General features: G+C 38.7%; 1 protein-coding gene across 1 annotated transcript in view; it reads right to left on the bottom strand.

Annotated features, from left to right (window-relative positions):
• LOC101586421 (cytochrome P450 4V2) overlaps window positions 1–19414 on the bottom strand; it is a 31930-nt gene extending 12516 nt beyond the window's left edge. Inside the window, exons 1-7 of the mRNA XM_004639809.2 lie at window positions 19129–19414; window positions 14981–15093; window positions 13581–13666; window positions 12591–12781; window positions 12135–12204; window positions 10395–10521; window positions 1640–1825 (exon numbers count right to left, since the gene is read on the bottom strand). Coding sequence (XP_004639866.1) covers window positions 1640–1825; window positions 10395–10521; window positions 12135–12204; window positions 12591–12781; window positions 13581–13666; window positions 14981–15093; window positions 19129–19339 — 984 coding nt within the window. The 5' untranslated portion in view covers window positions 19340–19414. The remainder of the gene's footprint in view (window positions 1–1639; window positions 1826–10394; window positions 10522–12134; window positions 12205–12590; window positions 12782–13580; window positions 13667–14980; window positions 15094–19128) is intronic.
• Window positions 19415–19936: the final 522 nt, after the last annotated feature.

Raw genomic sequence — 19936 nt, 5'->3', positions numbered from 1 at the left:
TAAATAGGATCACAAGTCCGCATCTTGTACAGCAATTAACCACTAAGAAGAATATATGCAGTGTATTATTTGTTGAAACTGTACTTCCAATTTGATTTGAAAGTGTCTCATTGCTATCCGTGTATCAATAAAACTTTGAAAAAAAAACCAAATGAAAGACCATTTTGTATCTGTATATTCAAAATAGGATAGATATACAGCTACTTTCTTTCAATTCAATGATTAGAAAGATTTGTTTTAATAGTGTTTGTAGACAGGAAATCATGTCTGCATCTTGCAATGTGAATAACCACTAAGACAGCAATATGCAATGTATTAATTATTCAAACTGTCCTACTAATTGGTTCTCAAACTGTCTCATTGCTATTTGTGTCTCAATAAAATTATTAAAAATGAAAATGAAAAAAATAAAAATAAAAATAAAACTGTGTTTAAAAAATGCACAAGCACTTGTATTGTGACTCGACAGAGGCAGCAGGAGCCATTGAAGACATGTTTTTCTTCCACTTAATGGATGTTACTACATATTACTTCTGAGCATCATTTCTTTAGTTTGCAATCCAGATATAGAAAGTTTAATTTTTTGTAATAATTGATGTTTAAAGCTATATTGGTAAAAAGTACTTTTTAAAAAAATTAAAGACCGAAAGTTCCTTCAGAATTGCAAACTGATTGGATTCTCCAATGAAGAAAGAAGGTATTTTATTTGAATTGTAGTACCAGGGATGGATTTCAGGATTTTCAAAATGAGCAACATCCCCATCCCTTTATTTTTATTTTATTCTATTATTCTATTTTATTTTGAGACAGAGTCACATTAAGTCTCTCCTCTGCCCAGGTTAGGATTGAATTTGTGATCCTGCCTCCGTCTCCCAGAGTGCAGGGACTACAAGCATCTAATACTATGCCTGGTTTACTGGAGGATTCCTTTTTGCTTCTGTGGCTAATGCAGTTCATAGCAGTAGCTAAGTGTTCATTTGTTACACCTCTAGGAGGAGGAAGTGAGGATTTTAATTTCCTCTTGAGAGATTAAGAGGAAGCACAAAGCAACATAGAGAATTGAGAGTAATTTCTGGCTGCTTTTCTGCTTAGAGAAAGTCTGAAAAATCTTAGGTTTTCTGGAGAAAAATTATGTATACTGCTGTAGCCAGCAGAGTCAAAATGTGATTCTGAAGAAGGAAGGGGCTGGGGAGATGGCTCAGTGGAATAAGCACTTCCCTGGCAAGTGCAAGGGCCTGGCCTGGTTCCGCAAAAAAAAAAAAAGAAAGAAAAAAAAAGAAAGAAAGAAAAAGAAAAAAGAAAGCAGATTATGAAGAAGGAAGATGACCTCGTACTTCATCAGCTTCCTGAATTTTGTATTTCTGATGGTAACATAATAATATAAGAAATTTTGTAATTTCTGATGGTAATATAATGTCCTCTTGTGTATACTGTACCACTTTAATACCAGTTAATTTTTTAAAAACTATGCTAAACATTCTGAAAAGAAGAGGAACTTGTTTTTGTTTTGCTTTGTACTGTTTCAGAGCTGGAGATGAAAGGGTTTCTCCCACGCTAGGTAAGTGCTCTGTGATGGAGCTATCCTCAGAGGGAAGGGATTTTTAATGGTACCTAGAAATCACCTGAAAATAGAAAATACCTCAAACATGAAGGTGTCCACTTCTTCTCGAATCTCTTCATGACTTAGCTTGTTGCCTTCATCATCAGTCACATTTAAAAGCAAGTCAAGAAAAGCCAGGCCTTTTCTTTTGGAGGAGCCAGAACCTGTGTTAGCACCTTTACTTTCTTCATTTGTCTTTATTTCATTGGCTCGATCAGCGATGACCTGTGTGGTGTAAGTGACAGCAAGGTTGGTGGGATGGTGAAGGTCACATCTTTTCCAAAGAAAGTATGCTAGCTTCTTTATCTTACTTTTTCTAAAACTTTTCCTGTTCTTTCCATTTCAATGACAACTTAGGCTTGTGTGGAAATACATTAAAGCATTATTTCATGAAACTATTAAAAACAAATTTAACATCAGACAAGTGAATAATTTTCAAGTTTTATTTTTGTAATCTTTCTCATCTGGAATAGGTCATACTCTACTAAATAGTACTCTAGAGATTTTAACGAGTTAATAGGAAAAAGTTTAAGTGATAGAATACTACCGTTATGTAAGAAACTGATTATAGATCACTCTTAATTACTGTGTCTTGTGTTAGGGGGAAAACACATAACTCATGATGTGCTCATTATGCCATTCCATACCCCTGGGGTGTTCCTGCCTCCATCGCCTGCTGGGTGTTCCCTTCCCTTCTTTCAGCTCTCCGTTCACTGTCACAGCTAGATCTCTGCTAAAATCCCTAGCACTATCTTCCCAACCCTCCTTTTGCCCCATACCACTTACCTCCTGACATTTTACTATTCATCATCATTTTCCTCCAACCCAAATGCTACTCTCCACGAGGCAGCAAATTTGTTTTTATTCATTGATATATTTCCAAATTCTAGAGCATCTACTGGCATTTTGAGAATGCTCATTAGATATTTGTTGAATGACTACAATTGAAGCCCATACATTTTATTACACATTTCTTTTTCCCCCTATCAGGCAATTACAAATTTTCTGGCAGGTGGCTTGAATGCGTAGACTCTAAGCTCAATGGAGGAAAAAATAGTTCCTTTTATTCTTTGCAAAGCTCTTTCTACCAATATCTCAGTGTGCAATTTTCAAAATTTGTACAATGAATGACAGTGCCTATTTAGGCTTGAATTTATTAATTATTGATATAAATACTAAGCTTTGAAATGTAAGAGAAAATGTAATTTAAAAATACAGCCTGACCACCCATCTTTTACCTGAAGACTGTCAGGGAATCTGTTAGACCTGGTAGGCTAGCCCTGCCCTCCCTCACCTTCACTGAAGTTCCTTTGAAGCTCAGCCATCCATCTTCAACTGAAAGACCACCAGGGTATCTTAGTGGGCCTTTCCCAGCCACTACCCATACACTTGCTGGAGTTCAGCTGAGTCTTGGGCACCCAGAATTGCCCAGAGAGACTGCCTTGGGGAACTGCATCCAGGTTCCTAGTGTTTCAGGCAGTCTGAGTTAGATAGAAAATTGCAGGCAGTCAGACAGGGTCAGGCCCTCAAAAGAAATAACAACAGTCAGGCGCCTTACAACTGTGGGAAGGATGGAAGCCCCTGCTGTAAATCGAACTTAAAGACTGGCATCCAGGACTGACCATTACTCAGGAAGAATTATGGGCTGAAGGCCTCCCGATAAGGTCCTGTTTACATTCATGCCCACTTGCTACGTGACTCCCTACACCATTTGGTCCTGGGCCTAATCAATTTTACCTGAGCAATGGTGCTTGTAATCCCATTCGTTGACCATAGTTTTGTCCCACCCTGCATCTGCCTAAGCAAGACCCCATTGTCTCTACCTTACCCTGCATAGTTTTACACTATAAAAGTCCCTGGAAAAAGCAGCCTCCAAGGCAACCTGCTTGGGCCCCCCTTTTGTCCCTCTCCAATAGAAGCTTTCCTTTCCAATAAATTTTTTACCCTCAATCTCTGTTTGTTCCTAAAATTCATTCTTTGGTTTTAGAGAACACGAACTCATCCAGGCCAGGTTGGGAATTTCACATTCCTATATCGCTAGAACACTGCCACAGGGTCCTGCCGGAGCCTTGGGGAGACCGGCCCTGCCAACCCACCATCAAGTAAGCCTTGCAGAACTTGGCCTACAATCATCATCATCTGATCATTTCTGAGCTATGGCTTGCCCCTCGCAACATGGTGAAAGCCACATTGAACCCCACACAGTGAGAGCTCCGGTGAGCCTACCCTGCCCTCCCACTCTGCTGAAAGCCTTGCTGATCTGTACCCTGCACCCTACCATCACTGCAGAGTCAGGGAGAACACTGGGGCTTCAAAAAAATGACAAAAGGAACAAAAAGCAATCTCAGACTTCCACCCTATCCAAAACAAGTCCAGGAGACAAGGTCACAGAAGAACTTGAAAGTCACACACCTGAAATTTCTGAGATGATAGCAACTGAAGTAAAGAAACAAATAATCTCTCAGGTAAAAAAGAAATGACAAAAATCATGAAAGAATTGCTCAATATATCTAAGGAAAACATAGAAAAAATAGAAGGGAATAGGAAAATGGTGGAAACATTGAATGAACAATATAGGAAAGAATTAGAATGCATGAAACAGACTCAAACAGGTATCTCAGGAAATTAAGAATTCCATTAAAAGTTGGTGAAACCACTTGAATGAAACAGAAGAAGGAATTTCAGACCTTGAAGACAGCATTACAGCTAGTGAACACAAAAGAAAAGATACCTTACAAATAACAAGGAATCAGGAAATAACAATCCAACAGCTACAAGATGACACAAAGAAAAATAATATAAGACTAATAGACATCAATGAAACAGGTGGAGTTAACACAAATGATATAAGAAGATTGTTTGCAGAAGTAGTAGCAGAGAATTTCCCAAACATGGGAAACAAATCTGATATACAAATAAGTGAGGCATATAGCACTCCAGCTAGTCATAATCAACACAAATCTTCACCCAGACACATAGCAATCAGGATCCCAGAAATTGAGAAAAAGGACAGAATATTAAAAGCTGTTAGAGAGAAGAAACAGATCACCTATGATGGAAAGCCCATCAGAATCATGTCAGATTTCTCAACACAAACCATCAAATCAAGAAGATCTTGGAGTGAGATATTGAGGTCCTGAAAGAAAACAACTTCCAATCTTCCATCCCAGACTTATGTATCCTGCAAAACTGTCTATGAAATTCAATGGAGTGATAAGTTACTTCCATGGCAGGGAACAACTGAAGTGACTCATGACAACTGAACCAACCCTACAAAGACTACTGAAAGATATTTCAGAAAGACCCAAAGAAGAACACAACTTTAAGAATAGTAGAAGAGAACCACCAAGCAGAGCAAACAATTAAGCAGAGGGGAAAGGCAGGAATCCCACAGTAGGAAAACAATATGGCAAAGATAAGCCAATCAATACATATCAGTTATAACCATCAATGTAAGCAACCTCAATTTACCAATCAAAAGAAGCAGAGTGGATCAAGAAACAAAATCCTGGGGCCAGCAAAATAGCTCAGCAGCCTAAAGTGCTTGCTTAGGCAAACTTAGGCAAGCACACAGGAACCGTGGTTCAAATCCTGGCACCACAAGCTGCACCAGCCCCTCCCCCAGGTGGGCTGAGCTGGCCAGCTGGCCACAAGAAAGAAAGGGAGAAGAAAGATAAGAAAGAAAGAAAGAAAGAAAGAAAGAAAGAAAGAAAGAAAGAAAGAAAGAAAATCCAACAATATGCTATATACAAGAAACTTTATTTATTTATTTATTTATTTATTTATTTTTTATTTTAGGGAAGAGTCTACAGGGTGTTCACGGTCTCACTACTAGATTGGACTCATAGTGATCCACCTGTTTACAGCCTCCCAAGAGCTGGGATTACTGGCATGAACTACCATGCCTAGTCTCAGTTGCCTTCTCAGTGAGCCCTGGGGCTGGGGCTGGCACAGCAGCCCTGGGGATTGAACCCCTGGTCCCTGTACCTGCTTTAATCCACTGAGCTATTTGGCTGGCCCTACAAGAATAACATTTAACTCAAAAAAATTGATAGAACAAATGTCAAAGGATGGAAAATAATACTCCATGTGACAGGAACCCAGAAAAAAAGCAGGGGTAGCTATTCTGGCTGCTGACAGTGTCAGCTTCAAACCAAGCATTATTACAAGAGATACAGAAGGTCATTACATACATTTAAGTAAAAATTGTAAACGGAAGATATAAAAATTATAAATACATATGCAGCCAATGTAGGAGCACCCCAACTATATAAGACAAATTTTAACAGACATGAAAAATCTAGTGGGTAACAAAATAATTGTACTGGGGGACTTTAACACCACATTGACAGAAAGAGATAGATCAACTAAGCAAAAAATAAGTAAAGAAATAACATAAACAAACCAAATTTGTGAATAAATGGACTTAGCAGACCTTTACAGAGTGATCTACCCAACAGTGTCAGAAAAAAATTCTTCTTAAATGCACAAATGGGATGCTCTCCAAAATAGAACATTGCTAGCACACAAAGCATGCTTAAGTAAATGCAAAGAAAGTGAAATTATCCCATGCATATTATCTGACCACAGTGCAATGAAACTGGAAACTATTGACAAAAGAAACAGCCAAAACTCCATAAAAACATGGAAACTAAATAATACCCTCCTGAATGGGCAATGGGTCACAGACGAAATTACAAAAGACATTAAACAATATTTATAATCAAATGAAAGTGCAGTATGAGTGACTTGCCTGAACCTGTGGATGCAAAGAAAGGTGTTTTAAGAGGAATATTTGTAGCAATAAATTCTAACATCAGGAAAACAGAACAAGCCCAAAAAAATAATCTTATGCTGTACCTCAAACTCCTAGAAAAAGAAGAGCAAGTGAAGCTGAAAGCTCAAGGAATGCAGGACATTATAAACATCAAAACAGAAATAAATACAATACAGACACAGAAAAAAATACTAAGAATTCATGAGTTGAAGAGTTGGTTCTTTGAAAGAATAAATAAAATTGATAACCCCCTCATCAACTTCATAAAAAATTCAAATTCATGCAATGAAGAATGAAAAGAGTGAAATCACTACAGATGCTACAGAAATTCAGAAGATCATCAATATCTATTTCTAAAATCTTTATTCTCACATAATGAAAAACATATAAGAAATGGACAGATTTCTAGATACATATGAACTATGAAAGCTGAATCAGAAAATAAAAATTCTGAATAATCCAATATCAGTCAATGAAATTGAAAATGTAATTTTAAAAAAACCTACCAACAAAGAAAAGCCCAGGTCCTGATGAATTCACAGCTGAATTCTACAAGAAATTTAGAGAGCACCTAATGCCAACTCTTTGCAAATTCATCAATGAAATTGAAAGGGAAGTGATTCTCTCTAACTCATTCTTGGAGGCAAGTATTACTCTGATACCAAAACCAGAAAAGGACCCAACCAAAAAAGACAACTACAGACCAATCTCCCCAGTGAACATAGATGAAAAATTCAATAAAATACCAGCAAACAGAATGCAGCCAGTCATCATAACCAAGTGCGATTCACCCCAGGAATGCAGAGGTAGTTCAATATATGCAAATCTATAAATGTAATGCAACACATCAACAGAGCCAAGGACAAAAAACACATAATCATCTCAATAGATGCAGAGAAAGCTTTTGACAAAGTCCAACACTCATTCATGATAAAAATCCTGCAGAAAATTGAAATAGATGATCTTTACTTAACCTGTTAAAAGCCTTCTATGACAAACAAACAGCCAACATCATACTAGTCAGACAAAACTTGAAATCCTTCACTTTAAAATCAGGAACAAGACAAAGAAGCCCACTGTCACTACTCCTGTTCAATATAGCTCTGGAGACATTAGCCAGAGCAATTACACAAGAGAAAGAAATAAAATGAATAATGATTGGAAAGGAAGAATTGAAGCTATCATTATTTGCAGATGGCATGATACTGTACCTAGAATACTCCAAAAATTCCACTAAGAGACTTGTAGAAATTCAGTAGCATAGCAGGATACAAAGACAATACTCAATAATCAGTAGCATTTTGCACGCAAACAATGACCACACCAAGAAAGAAACTACGGAAATCATGCCTTTCACAAAAACACTTCCCAAAATGAAATACTTATGAACCAATCCTATAAAGGAAATAAAAGATTTATGCAGTGAAAATTGGATAGTGCTGAAAAAGGAGAGTGAAGAGGATCTCAGAAAATAGAAAGATATTCCTTGCTCCTGAATACGAAGAACCAACATTGTGAAAGTGGCCATACTCCCAAAATTGTTGTACAGATGCAGTGCAATCCTGATTAAAATAATGTACCTCACAGAGCTAGAGAGAACACTCCTAAAATTCATCTAGAACCAGAAGAGACTTAGAATAGCAAAAGCAACCTTGAGCAACAAAGGAGAAGCAGAAGGTATCACAATCCCTGACTTGAAATTATACCATAATGCTACTGTGGTAAAATTGACATGCTATTGGAGAAAAAAAAAAATACCTAAGAATAATGGAATCAATTGTAAGATACAGACACAACTAAAAACACACTCAGCCACCTTATTTTTGATGAAGAGGTCAAACACTTTCACAGGAAGAAGGATAGCCTCTTTAATAAACGTTGCTGGAAAAACAGGATTTCCACATGCCGAACGCTTAAAATTGACTCATGCATGTCACCATGCATAACACTACAATCAAAATGGGGCAAATATTTAAATATTACAAATGAGACACTAAATATTCTACAAGAGGAAGCATGTAGAAATCTTAAGGACACAGGGGTGGGCAGAGAGTTCATGAACAAAAATTAAACTCATAGGAATTACCTCAAAGAATTGACAATTAGGATCATATCGTTTTGAAAAGTTTCTGCACATCAAAAGAAATCATCAACAGATGAATAAGAAAACCCATGAATTGGAAAAAATTACCATAGTGATATATGTGCACTCATGCTTATAGCAGCACAGCTTGTCAGATCTACTGTAAACAGGTAGATCACTACGAGTCCGGTCTAGTAATGAGACCCTGAACACCCTCGAGACCCTTCCCTAAAAAAATACACACAAAAACAAACAAACAAACAAACAAAAAATTTGTCATATCTAAATCTTGGAAACAATCCAAATACCCATCAACTGAGCAATGGATAAAAAAGATATGGTATTTTTACACAGTGGAGTACTATTCAGCTACAAAAAGGACAAATTCCAGGATTTTGTAGATAAATGGATGCAACTGGAGACTATATTGGTAAATGAAATATATTAAATCCACAGGTGTAAACATCATAATTTCTTGCTAGTGTAAGATGCAGAAAGAGTAAATAAAATCAGAAAGGTATAGATACGGTGAAAGGGAAAAAATTTGTTCAATGGGAAGGAAAACCTTGGATGAGGAAAACGACAAAAGAAAAAAGGAAAAAAGATATATTCATATATATGTGTGTATATGTATATGCAGGATAGCTTGAATAACTGTACTGCCAATTTCTGCTTGTCTCCTTAATTTTAAAAAATAATTTTAATTGATTAATTTCTTTATTTATTTGGTGCAGTGTCTCCCTATGCACTGCGTGCCTGGTGTTCTGGGTCCAGCATGGGATGCAGTATCAGGGATTGAATCTAGGTCCCTGCACTTGCCAAGCGGGCACTTAGACTATCAAAATATTTCCCCAGCCCTCTTCTGGTCTTTCAAAAGGAGCAGTTAAGGCTTAATTTTTTTATTCTTATTTTTTCTTTTTAATTTCTTTGTCATTATTTTACTTCTTTTTTTTTTTTAACCAATCTTGCACATTTATATCTAGTAACCTGAAAAACTAATTTGAAGATAACATCATTCAATACAGCAACCACTGTTGAATTCCTATTACTTTGTTTAGGGAAATTTTGCATCATTTCTAATGCTGTTTTTTCCTATAACCCATTTTGTATTCTTTAAAATAAAATAAAATCTACTGGCTGCTGTCATACTATTTCCTGACCATAAGGAAGAAATTCCAATGTATTTTAACCAAGGTTTACAGTAGGGAAAGAATAATTCATATAGGTACTTTTTCAACATACTGAAGTTTAATTTGATGTGCAAATCCTGCTTTTTTCAAGCAAATCCTGCTTTTTTCATAAACACATATGACACAAGATTGACGTACTATTTTCAAACCAAAAGCCTTATCTCATTTATTTTTCATTTGGAAATGAAATAGTAGTAACATTATTTTCTATTTTAAGATATGTACTGCTTTAAATGTCTTTTGCTTTTGAACTACTATCATCCATAAATATTTTCCAGAAGATTCTTAGACACAGATATGTTTCTCTTATTCTTTTGCACAGCACCCTGTTTGTCAAAGAAGTGTTCGTGGTCAGCATCACATTTTCTTATAATTTGTTTATGGATAACTTCCCCTATTAGACTAATATATTAGAGAGAAAGGGATTACACATGTCTTATTTATTACTGTGTGTAGTGTTTGGCAGTTAGTGGATACTTCATTATTAGTTGAACATATAATTTAAATGTAATTATATAGGCCACTCTTATATTAATTTTTTCTGTCAATTTACCTTTCAGTTTATGGGACACAGACTTTAGGGACTTACATTGTACATACAGATAAAACAAAAAATCATGGGCTTACAAATTTATCGAAATAGTGATGATGGTTATAATCACTGCCAATGAATCATACACTTCAAGTGGATATAAGGGTGAATTTTTGTTAGTGTATTTTAGTGTACTGAGAAAAATGGCTTACATTTTTGGTAAAAGTGTGTAGAATCTTTAGATCTCTTCTGTGTTCACGTCCTTCTTTAAACATAAGGTACCAAAGGTCAAGCCAAAGCCAGGGCATCTTCATTCTTCGAAAAATCTTATCACTCATCCTGCAATAGAATAAGAACACATCTCTCTTTACACTAGAAATGCATTATGTCTTGAGCACCTATTTGTTGTCTAGCCTTGATGAAGGGAATACATGTGAGTGAGGCTGATTAATCTTTGAAACTCAGCACTAAGCAATGAAGGGGGAGACTAGTGCACATCCCAGGAAGCTTAACCAATGGACTCTTTAGAGGAATGACAAACCTACTACAAAACATTAAGGAAAGCATCTGGTCTCTACGCTTGTTCATCTCAGGTGAGTTCTCAACTTCTCAAAGCTGCCCAGGTCTTTTGTACCAAAAGTTGAGAGGAAATCTGCTTCTTTTAAAGATCCACTCATCTGGTCACTCCTCTGCAGAATGATAAACAACCGCATGTCTCCTTCTATGAAAGCATGCTCATGGAGGTCCCTAACTCCCTCTCGTTCCCAAAGATGAAACAGAAAGATTTTTATGTGACTGTTTTTATGTGACTGTCTCCTTCAGAATGGCAGTTTTTCAGCGACCTGTCCTGCATAGAATCTATCCCTGGTTTTGTTTATCATCAGTTTGATATTTTCTTCCTAAGCAAGTGTCATAATTCTTAAAGCTCCTACGATATTATGTTCTATGTGCCCCTATAAAATCAGCCCTGTGTGTGATGACTGGTATATTACAGATGACCAATCAATACTTGCTAACATTAAGGGAAATGAATAGTAGATTTAAGAATGAGATACATCAGGCTAGGGAGACAGCTTAGCAGTATAAGTGCCTGCCTGGCAAGCACAAAGTGCTGAGTTTGATCTCTGGTACCAAAACCAAACAAGTACAAAGATGAGATACATCAAACCAAATCCTGGCTTTCCTTCTTAGCAGCTGAGTAATTGTGAGCAATTTTTTTTCTGTATTTTGGGGAAAGTTCTACAGGGTGTTCAGGGTCTCGCTAGTAGATCGGACTCATAGTGATCCACCTGTTTACAGCCTCCCAAGTGCTGGGATTACAGGCGCATGGCACCACATCCAGTCTCAATTGCCACCTCAGTGCGCCCAAGGGCAGGGACTGCACAGCATGTCCGGGGATCAAACCCTGGCCTGTTTGCCTGCTTGCAGGTGCTTTAATAAGCTGAGCTATTTGACCGGCCCAACAAGTGAGCTATCTGGCAAAGCCTCCCAGCAATTTTAAATAAAACTACATAAATTACAAAAAACGATACCTGCTCTGTGCAGAAAACATGGAAAAGAAAAGTAAATATCGTATACAAAATGCAACAAGAAAAATTCACTTACAGATTTACACATTAGTACTGTTTCTTCTGGGGGTTTTTCCCCCCACAAATTTTTTCTTATACACAAAAATTATTTATCTCTTTCAATGCTTTCATAATGTGACTATCATAATTTACATCATAAAATAATCTCAGTATATTTAAAAGTAATAATTTTAAGTATCTGCATAATCTCAATAGAACATAATTTATATAACTATTCCTCTACTGCTCAAATACATGCTGAACTTTGATTTTAATGTTTCCTTTCAAAATAATACAAAGGTACAACATAGACAGAAATAATTAACAATCATTTTTAAAAGTCCAACTCAACAATTTAAGGAATACCTGAAAAATTCCATTTACCTATAAACTGCACGGACATAGTTGGAATCCTCATTGCTTTGAGCACCAACACTCTTCCCCATAGCTGTTTCTATAAAATACAGAGGAGAAGCATCATTCAATTCATGCACTATGTTTTGCTAATGTTACAGTGACAAACACTGGAAAAGGCAAAATCCTCTCCCTCCCCACTGTACTTGGGATTGCTTTTCTCCTTCATCTGCCCTTCTTGTGCCCTTTGCTCCTACCACTTCTCGCTCCGGTTCTTCCTTCCCTTTCACTGTCCAACTCCTAGGCTCTCCCTATTCCCCTATAAGTGGCTGCTGTTCCTCAACGACCAATTTATCAGCTGCACCTGCATGAAGCATCCCACATCCTGTTCACTTTCCTCATCTCCCTTCCGAACACAATGTTATTTGCTGCCTGGGCTATTTGATCTTTTTGTCATGACTTTAGATATAAATCAATCAGGCTTACCACAGATTATATCCAAGACGCAAAGAGTGATATAAAAAAAGCAGTTAAATGCCTCTTGGTCAACATGTTTTTCAAGCTTATTAACCAACACATTTGCTTGTTCATTCATGACATCTAAGAAATCCTCCAGAATTGTAAAATGGAAAGTGGGTGTCAACATTTTCCTCCTGGAGCGCCATTTCATTCCAGTACTAGAAATAAAATACATAGTTACACAACAAGAGGACTCTTATCCAACACAAATAAAGCACAAATATCACTAAGTCAGCAAAACTCTAAAACTGCTTTGCCTTCAGAAACTCAAGTGCTTTGCTCAGAATAGCAAATATACAAAATATTCACAAGTAGTTACAAAATATAGATGTTTTAGGCACTATTCCATGATATTAAGAGTTAAAAAAGCATCCATAAGGAAGACAAATCTAACAATTTCTCTCTACTTGCAAGCTCCGAGTCTCTAAAATTCAGGTTTTCCTTCCCCACTGTTTCCTCACTTCTCAGATGTCCACAAGCTCCACCACTGTACTTCCATTGTTGCTGCTTCTGAATTCTCCAAAGTCCTCCTGAGGACCCTGCTTTTGTTGTGCTGGGCCCTCTCCTAGAAGATGAGATCCTATCTCTGGATGCCAAGTCAGCTTTGAAGTCACTGTGCTCAGTGTTCTCTGAGGCTGACTGCCTTCTTTTTGGCTTTCCAAACTTCCCTTCTCTGGCTACTCTCTTGCTTCATTGCACTTGAATACCAAGAGCTCTTACTTCTTGGAGCGTTGGTGGTGGTCACTATTGACTAGCATGGCTGGAGATGACCAGATACCAACTCTCTTTTATCAGAGACTCACAATCGTCTAGATCTCCCCTTCTAACCTCTTTACTCCTACCTAAGACCAGTTAAGCTACAGAAAAACTATCTTTTATTAATTCCTTAAATAACAATTTATACACAGAAGTAACTATTTCTACTAGGGACATCTTTACAAATTTACACTGACCTACCTTGTAAGTAGTCCTAAACCAAGCCATGGCTCTATGAATTTGTACACATAGGATTTGTCAATTTGCTTTGAGCTAGTCAAAATTACCTTAGGTAGAGGAAACAAAAGAGACATATACAAACATCACAACAACTTTAATTACAGAAAAATTCGGTTAGTATTCAACTATATATACATATATTTCAAAACCTTTATTTTCTCTGAAGTTCATGTTCATTCTTGTGCCTTAAAGAATTCTAACCAGAGTTTGAACATATACTTGGCATTTAGTGTGAGGAATTAAGTACAGTTGAAGAAAAGATAATTCTCTGATTGTTGCTATAAATCAGGAGCCAAGTGGAGGTATTAAATGAGGACAGGAAAAAGAGGGTAGAGAAGCTTGGAGGTGGACCACATTAGGAAGATGGAAATCATGAGAGAGTCTTGGAGTGTGCTGGTTTAGAGGTACTCCGGGGTCCACGGTCTGAAAGCAAACGTGAAGCTCAGAGCAGCATATGTCCATGTCTATTGTGGAGCTAACACTGAAATCAATCATGTGGTGGAACTGCCTAGAGTTGGAGCTAAGTAGGAAGATGAGCACCTAAGAGGGAACACAGACACCAACCCAACTTCAGGAGGTCTGTAGCAGCCAGAATCCTATGCCAGGTTCTGCTCATTACCTTGCCTGAAATAGGATTCTGCAGCATGGTATAAGGAAAACTCCCACACTATATCACAGCAACTAAGCAAGACCTGCTCCAGCACTGTCCCCTAGGGAATTCTGTTTTCAGTGTTGTTCCATGGAGAGAAGCTCTGTTTCATTTTTACTTTCTGAGCCAAACTCAAATCCTTTCCTCATCATACCACCAGATAGTTGGCCCAGTGGCACAGTACTAAATTGTGCATACAGTGGCACAATACTAAAAGGAATACAGATTTTCTGATTACTAATGTCAACTGCAGGGATTTAATGTCTACTCTGTCAACAACATCACGTTAGCATTCCCCTCTCAATGTAGAATAACGAATTTTTTCACTGCTATCATAGGAGGCCCTGAGCACTGTGAGGGAAACACCATATTTAATTAGTCACATTTGGGAATCTTACAACTGTGTCTGGTGATACCAAATGGTAATCTTGTGGAATAATCTATTCGTGGTTCTAAAAGGCACATCCCTCTACAGACTTTCCAAAAAAGGAGAACAAATACACTGAGAGTTTACAAAGATGCATGAAGAACACTAGTCTCCCCGGGGATTCTCACAACATCTAGAAAGAACTACATGGAACCAACATACCCAAAATATCTAATGGAAGACTCTTTACACTGAGCTGAATGAAATTTAAGGGCACTTTGATCCTAATTATCCTCATACTATCCAATACATGTAAAATATCCATCTTACTTACCACATACTCACCTCTACAGTTTCTGCATGATAAAGGGCCACCATTGGCACTGGCCCAACCCAGATTTTCAGCAGTGGCATGTGTCGGAACTCTTCGGTATAAGTAATTAACTGCTGAAAGAACTCTAGGAGAAAACATCTCATTTTAAATTCAATCAAGAAAGGAATCTTGCTAATACTACTGACAAACATTAATGGTCTCATTTTGATAATTATGTAGTTATTCAAGGAGTCATTAAAGGATGCTGAGGGGCACATGTCAACTCTGTACTATTTTTGCAACTTATATATAGCTCTAAAATTATTTCAAGGGCAGGCCAAATAGCTCAGTGGATTAAAGCACCTGCAAGCAGGTGCAGAGGTCAGGGGTTCAATCCCCAGGCCTGCCATGCTGGCCTCACCCCCAGGGCACACTGAGAGGGCAATTGAGACTGGGCATGGTGGCGTGTGTCTGTTATTCCAGCTCTTGGGAGGTTGTAAACAGGTGGATCACTACAAGACTACGAGTCTAGCGGTGAGACCCTGAACACCCTGTAGACCTTTCCTTAAAATACAAAAAATAAATAAAATTATTCCAAGATAGTATTTTCCATCATAAATATAACACAATATTGGTTATTACAGGGCAAGTATTATTAGGTTTCGCTGTGCCCATGATGTACTTCTAAAACACCATTATCCAGTGCTATAGAGCTCGTACATGGCAGAGCTAGGCTTTGCGCCTGGCCTCCAGAAGGCACCTTAACCATTACACACATGGCTTTGCAATGTCTCAATGGTTGTCAGAACTGCTGTGGAAAGAGCTGGATCGGATCACCAGCGTCAAAACATGTGACTTCCTGCTATCATACTGCCTGCCTCATCCTGCATAATGGAAAGAAAGAGGAAGTCTGAATCTGTGATTTGAGCTGTGAGGCCTTTGGACACAGCTAGGCACACCAGGGACTGGAGAAGCACCAGGTCAAGATGTAAAAGCCATCAGAAGCAATAAGCGATGTTATAGGTGAGAAAACTGAGCCAGAATCCAGGCTTCTGACCCAGAATGGAAGCCAGAGCCTTTTGTGTAAAAGCAGTGTAACTCAGAACATGGACTGGGTCTTGGGGTAGCGTGGTTCCCAACTTTGCAGAGCTCAATGATGGGCACAAAGCAGAGAGTCAGTAAATGCCTGACTAGTGGGTAAAGGACTTATTTTAGCCAATTTCCAGACAGTAGTGTAGAAAATTTCCTTAGGTTAAGTTTAGGCCTTAAAAATCTAACTCTGTAATACAGTTCCTTTTACAAATAAAATGATAAGGGAAAATCAAAACCTCCCTTAACTTAGCTAGGTACAAAATTGGAAACTAAGCAAAAGTCCCATAACAGAAGAACCCAGTACTTGTTGACATAATAAAATGCCACTTTGTAAATACCAAAATATTGTTTTTTGGAATGATTTTGTGGAATGACTTTCTGAGTCATTCCACAAAGAGCTACTTTAAATAGTCCGATCAGCTCATGGTTTGTTTTAAAACTGGTCTCTTTATTAAAGATTTTATTTTTTGGAATCCCTTCTCAATATATGACAATATTCCTTCAATGTATCACTTTCTAGGAATAAAGTTGGGAAGGAGAATCTAGAATTAGGTCATAATCCCAAAAGACACTACTATGAACTTGATAGTCCTAAATAGTGAAATCCTAAAAGATCAAAATACTCAGTGTCTAATACCCTAGGCTAAAGTACTATAAGATTAAAATCCTGAAAAGTTTTAAAAAATAATTTAAAAATTCTTTAATAAGTATATTTTTAAAAGACTTGAGAAACAAAAACATGACTGAACACTTCATAAGCCATTTTGCACAAAAAATAAAAAGTGATATATGTTTCACAATATTTATTTAAAAAGGAGTATTAATAACAGCCACACAGGTATAGTTGACAGCCACAAGCGGATAAATGATACTCATAAAAGTGGATCAAAGAGCAAAATATATAATCACCTATCGGTATGGTTGGCAACTGTGTGCACACAACTTTAGAGCTGCTGGCACATGGAATACCATCACAGACACCCTAAGTTTTGTGAAAAGGCAGGTCAAAAACCACAGAGATGAATCATCTCAACATAGCCAGCTGGACAAAGACTGAGAGCTCACAATTTTATATTTCTTTTTTTTTTTTTCACAATTTTATATTTCACAGATGTGAATAGATATTAAGAAAATGATATATCTTCATTTAAGACAGTATTTCAGTGTTCTTCTATATTTGTACAGTGCTTACCACAAAAGCAACACTGTGTTAGTGAGCTTTCGCCATGTCAAAATGTACCAAAAATGCATACAATGCATTAGAACTCTGTGGGTTGTATAATTTTCCTTGTATTGGAAATGATAAAGATGAAATTCCACAGAATAGTAAGTGGGATGACAGAGGCCAGCACTGGCTTTAGTCCTGAAGGCTGATGAGCTAGGAGTTTGCTGCTCAAAGCACCAAAAAAAAAAAAAAAAAAAAATTCTATCCCAGCTATCAGAAATCTATTTGCCTTCCACATTTGTTACCTCAGAGCCACCATAGATTGGAAGGTGTCTGCCCACACTAAGGATGGATCTTTTCTACTTAAATCCACTGAAATTCACACAATAATCTCCACTGGAAGCAGACTCCCAGAAAATAATTTCTAGGTATTCCTTCTGGCTAACACAATGCAACTATTCTCTATATAATCAGAACCATTCATCTCTTCCCCAGAATTAGGCTTTCCATCCTCCTTTTTTGCAGTGAGTTTTTTGTTTGTTTTGTCTGTTTTGATTTTTTGGCTTTCAGGATTTCAGCGTTTGGGATTTGAAATATTCAATATTTGGGGAATTTTATACTAGGAGTTTTGATCTTTCAGAATGTCAATATTTGGGATGATGGAATTTGAGACTATCTTTTGAGATTATGATTGACATAGGGAGAATCTATGTCTCTATGCAATGATTATTAACATCAGGAAGTCTTCCAGTTGAAGGGAGGTTAGCTGTCCTTTTGTGTTGACCAAGGTGACTTTTAGCAATGTGATTTTCATATATATAAATGTGCTTTCAGGTTACTTGTACCGTTCAGTCATTGATATTTGGTTGAAAACGTTTACTAGGATTTCTTCTTTCAGTTAATAGTTTAATAAGCCTTTCTCATTAGGCTTCCTCTTTGATGAAGTTGAAAGGACAGTGCTGGTTTTATCTGAGGAAGCAGTGAAAATGAAATATTCCTTCAAGCTTTGGAGGTAATGCTCAGCCTGTCAAACACTGTTTTTAAGAAACTGGGTTTTGGCCAGAGTCCAATGAAAAAAATGCTCTTTTGGATAAATGTTTTTGGCTCTGGGCATCCCAATCTATACACCCACGGAAGTGAGGTATGGCGGTGTAGCTCGCTGTCCTTATGGGAGACTACAGACCCCAGGTACTTTGGAGAGCTTTCTAACTTAAAATGATTTTTTTTCCCCACGAATAAAACATAAGTCCATCTCTTTTCTTAAAAAATATTATTTTAATTTTAAAAATTCACTCTTTATTAAACAAGGCTTATGAAAACTTGCCATAAAAATTTGCTTAAAGGCCCTTTCAACACAACTGCTTATCGACTACTATTATGAAACCTCCTTAAAAAGATTAAAATATGAGAGTCTAAATGAAACGAAAGTATGTTGTGGTTAAGCCGCACGGTGAAACCTCAGAAAAACTCCTTTTACTTTACAGAGTGGGACAGGAGCCTGGCACTAACTTTGGGGGGCGTTTGTCACGTTCCGGGTGAGTCTTTCTTGCAAGCCAAGCCTGAAGAAACGACAGGGTTTTGAGATCTGCACAGCTCCAGCAGGAAAAGAAGGAGAAAAGCTGGAGGCGAGGACTTTGTAAACGCGACGTCGTGCTATACACAAAGAGACGTTAGGTGCTGCGTGGTGGGGGGCGAGCCACTCCTACAGGTGTCCAGAGGAAACCTCGATGGATTTGGGAATCCACTCTAGAGGATGACGAGTCCTCCCAGCAGCCAGCGCCTCCAGTCCTGGAGTTCCGGCAGGTGGAAACTGAGGGGTTCGGAGTTTGAGAGCTTGGAGCGGACTGCGAGCCCTAGAGCGGCTCCAGGAAGGAGTCCTGCTGGAGCTCTGCTGCCGGAGTCCACCGGGCCCCAGCCCCTTACCTGTGGAGTTCGGCTTCATCAGCAGCGCGTGTCCCACCAAGGGGTAGGCGCGGGCCACCGAGGGGATGGGCTTCATCTGCTGCCACTTCCGCGCGTAGCTGGCCAACATCTGCAGGATGTTGAGCAGCAGCGTGGCGCCGGCCAGGGAGACTGCACTCGCCGCGCCCCAAAGGAACAGCTTTTGAACGACCATCCCCAACCAGAGCTCCATCCCGCCGGCGGCAGCCCCCTGGCCCCGGTGGCGCAGTGAGGGAGCGCGGAGCAGCGAAGTCAGCCCGGGGCGGGGGCGGGGCGGGGGCGGGGCGGAGCTCCGGGCGGGAGGCGGGCGCGGCCGCTTCCTCCGGTCTCCCGAGGACTCAGGCCCGCCGCGCGGAGCCCCGCAGTGGTGCAAGCGCGGAGCTACAGCCCTAGCGGTTTCTCAGCTCTGTGGGTTGCTTTGACTGCACAGGAAGGCACTTGGGGAAGACTAGGGAGAAGCCAGGTTGTCTGTTGGGCGGCGTGCAAATGGAGCTCAGAACTCTCCTCGTACCACTCGGGCGCCCTGCAGCCGGCCAGCCAGGATGGACTGAGTTTGGAACTATGAGATCACACAGCTGAGCGTGGAAGATTTTGGTTATTGTGAACAGTTTGTTTTTAAAGCGAAATAAAGAGCTTTGTGTATTGAAACTCAGCTTTGGGAGTTCTAAACTCCGTCTTCCCTGAGCAACCTACATGGGCTTCTCTCCTGGACCCTGGCTTCTGCAAGGGGCTGACACATAGCAACGGCCTTATTTGGAGTTAGAGGAGCCTTAGGGACGCGACCTTTGGC

This window comes from Octodon degus, unplaced genomic scaffold, assembly GCF_000260255.1.
Source record: "Octodon degus isolate 3935 unplaced genomic scaffold, OctDeg1.0 scaffold00114, whole genome shotgun sequence".
Classification (NCBI taxonomy): Eukaryota; Metazoa; Chordata; class Mammalia; order Rodentia; family Octodontidae; genus Octodon; species Octodon degus.
Note: the sequence above shows the minus strand (reverse complement) of the source record. Positions and strands in the feature narration are given on the sequence as shown.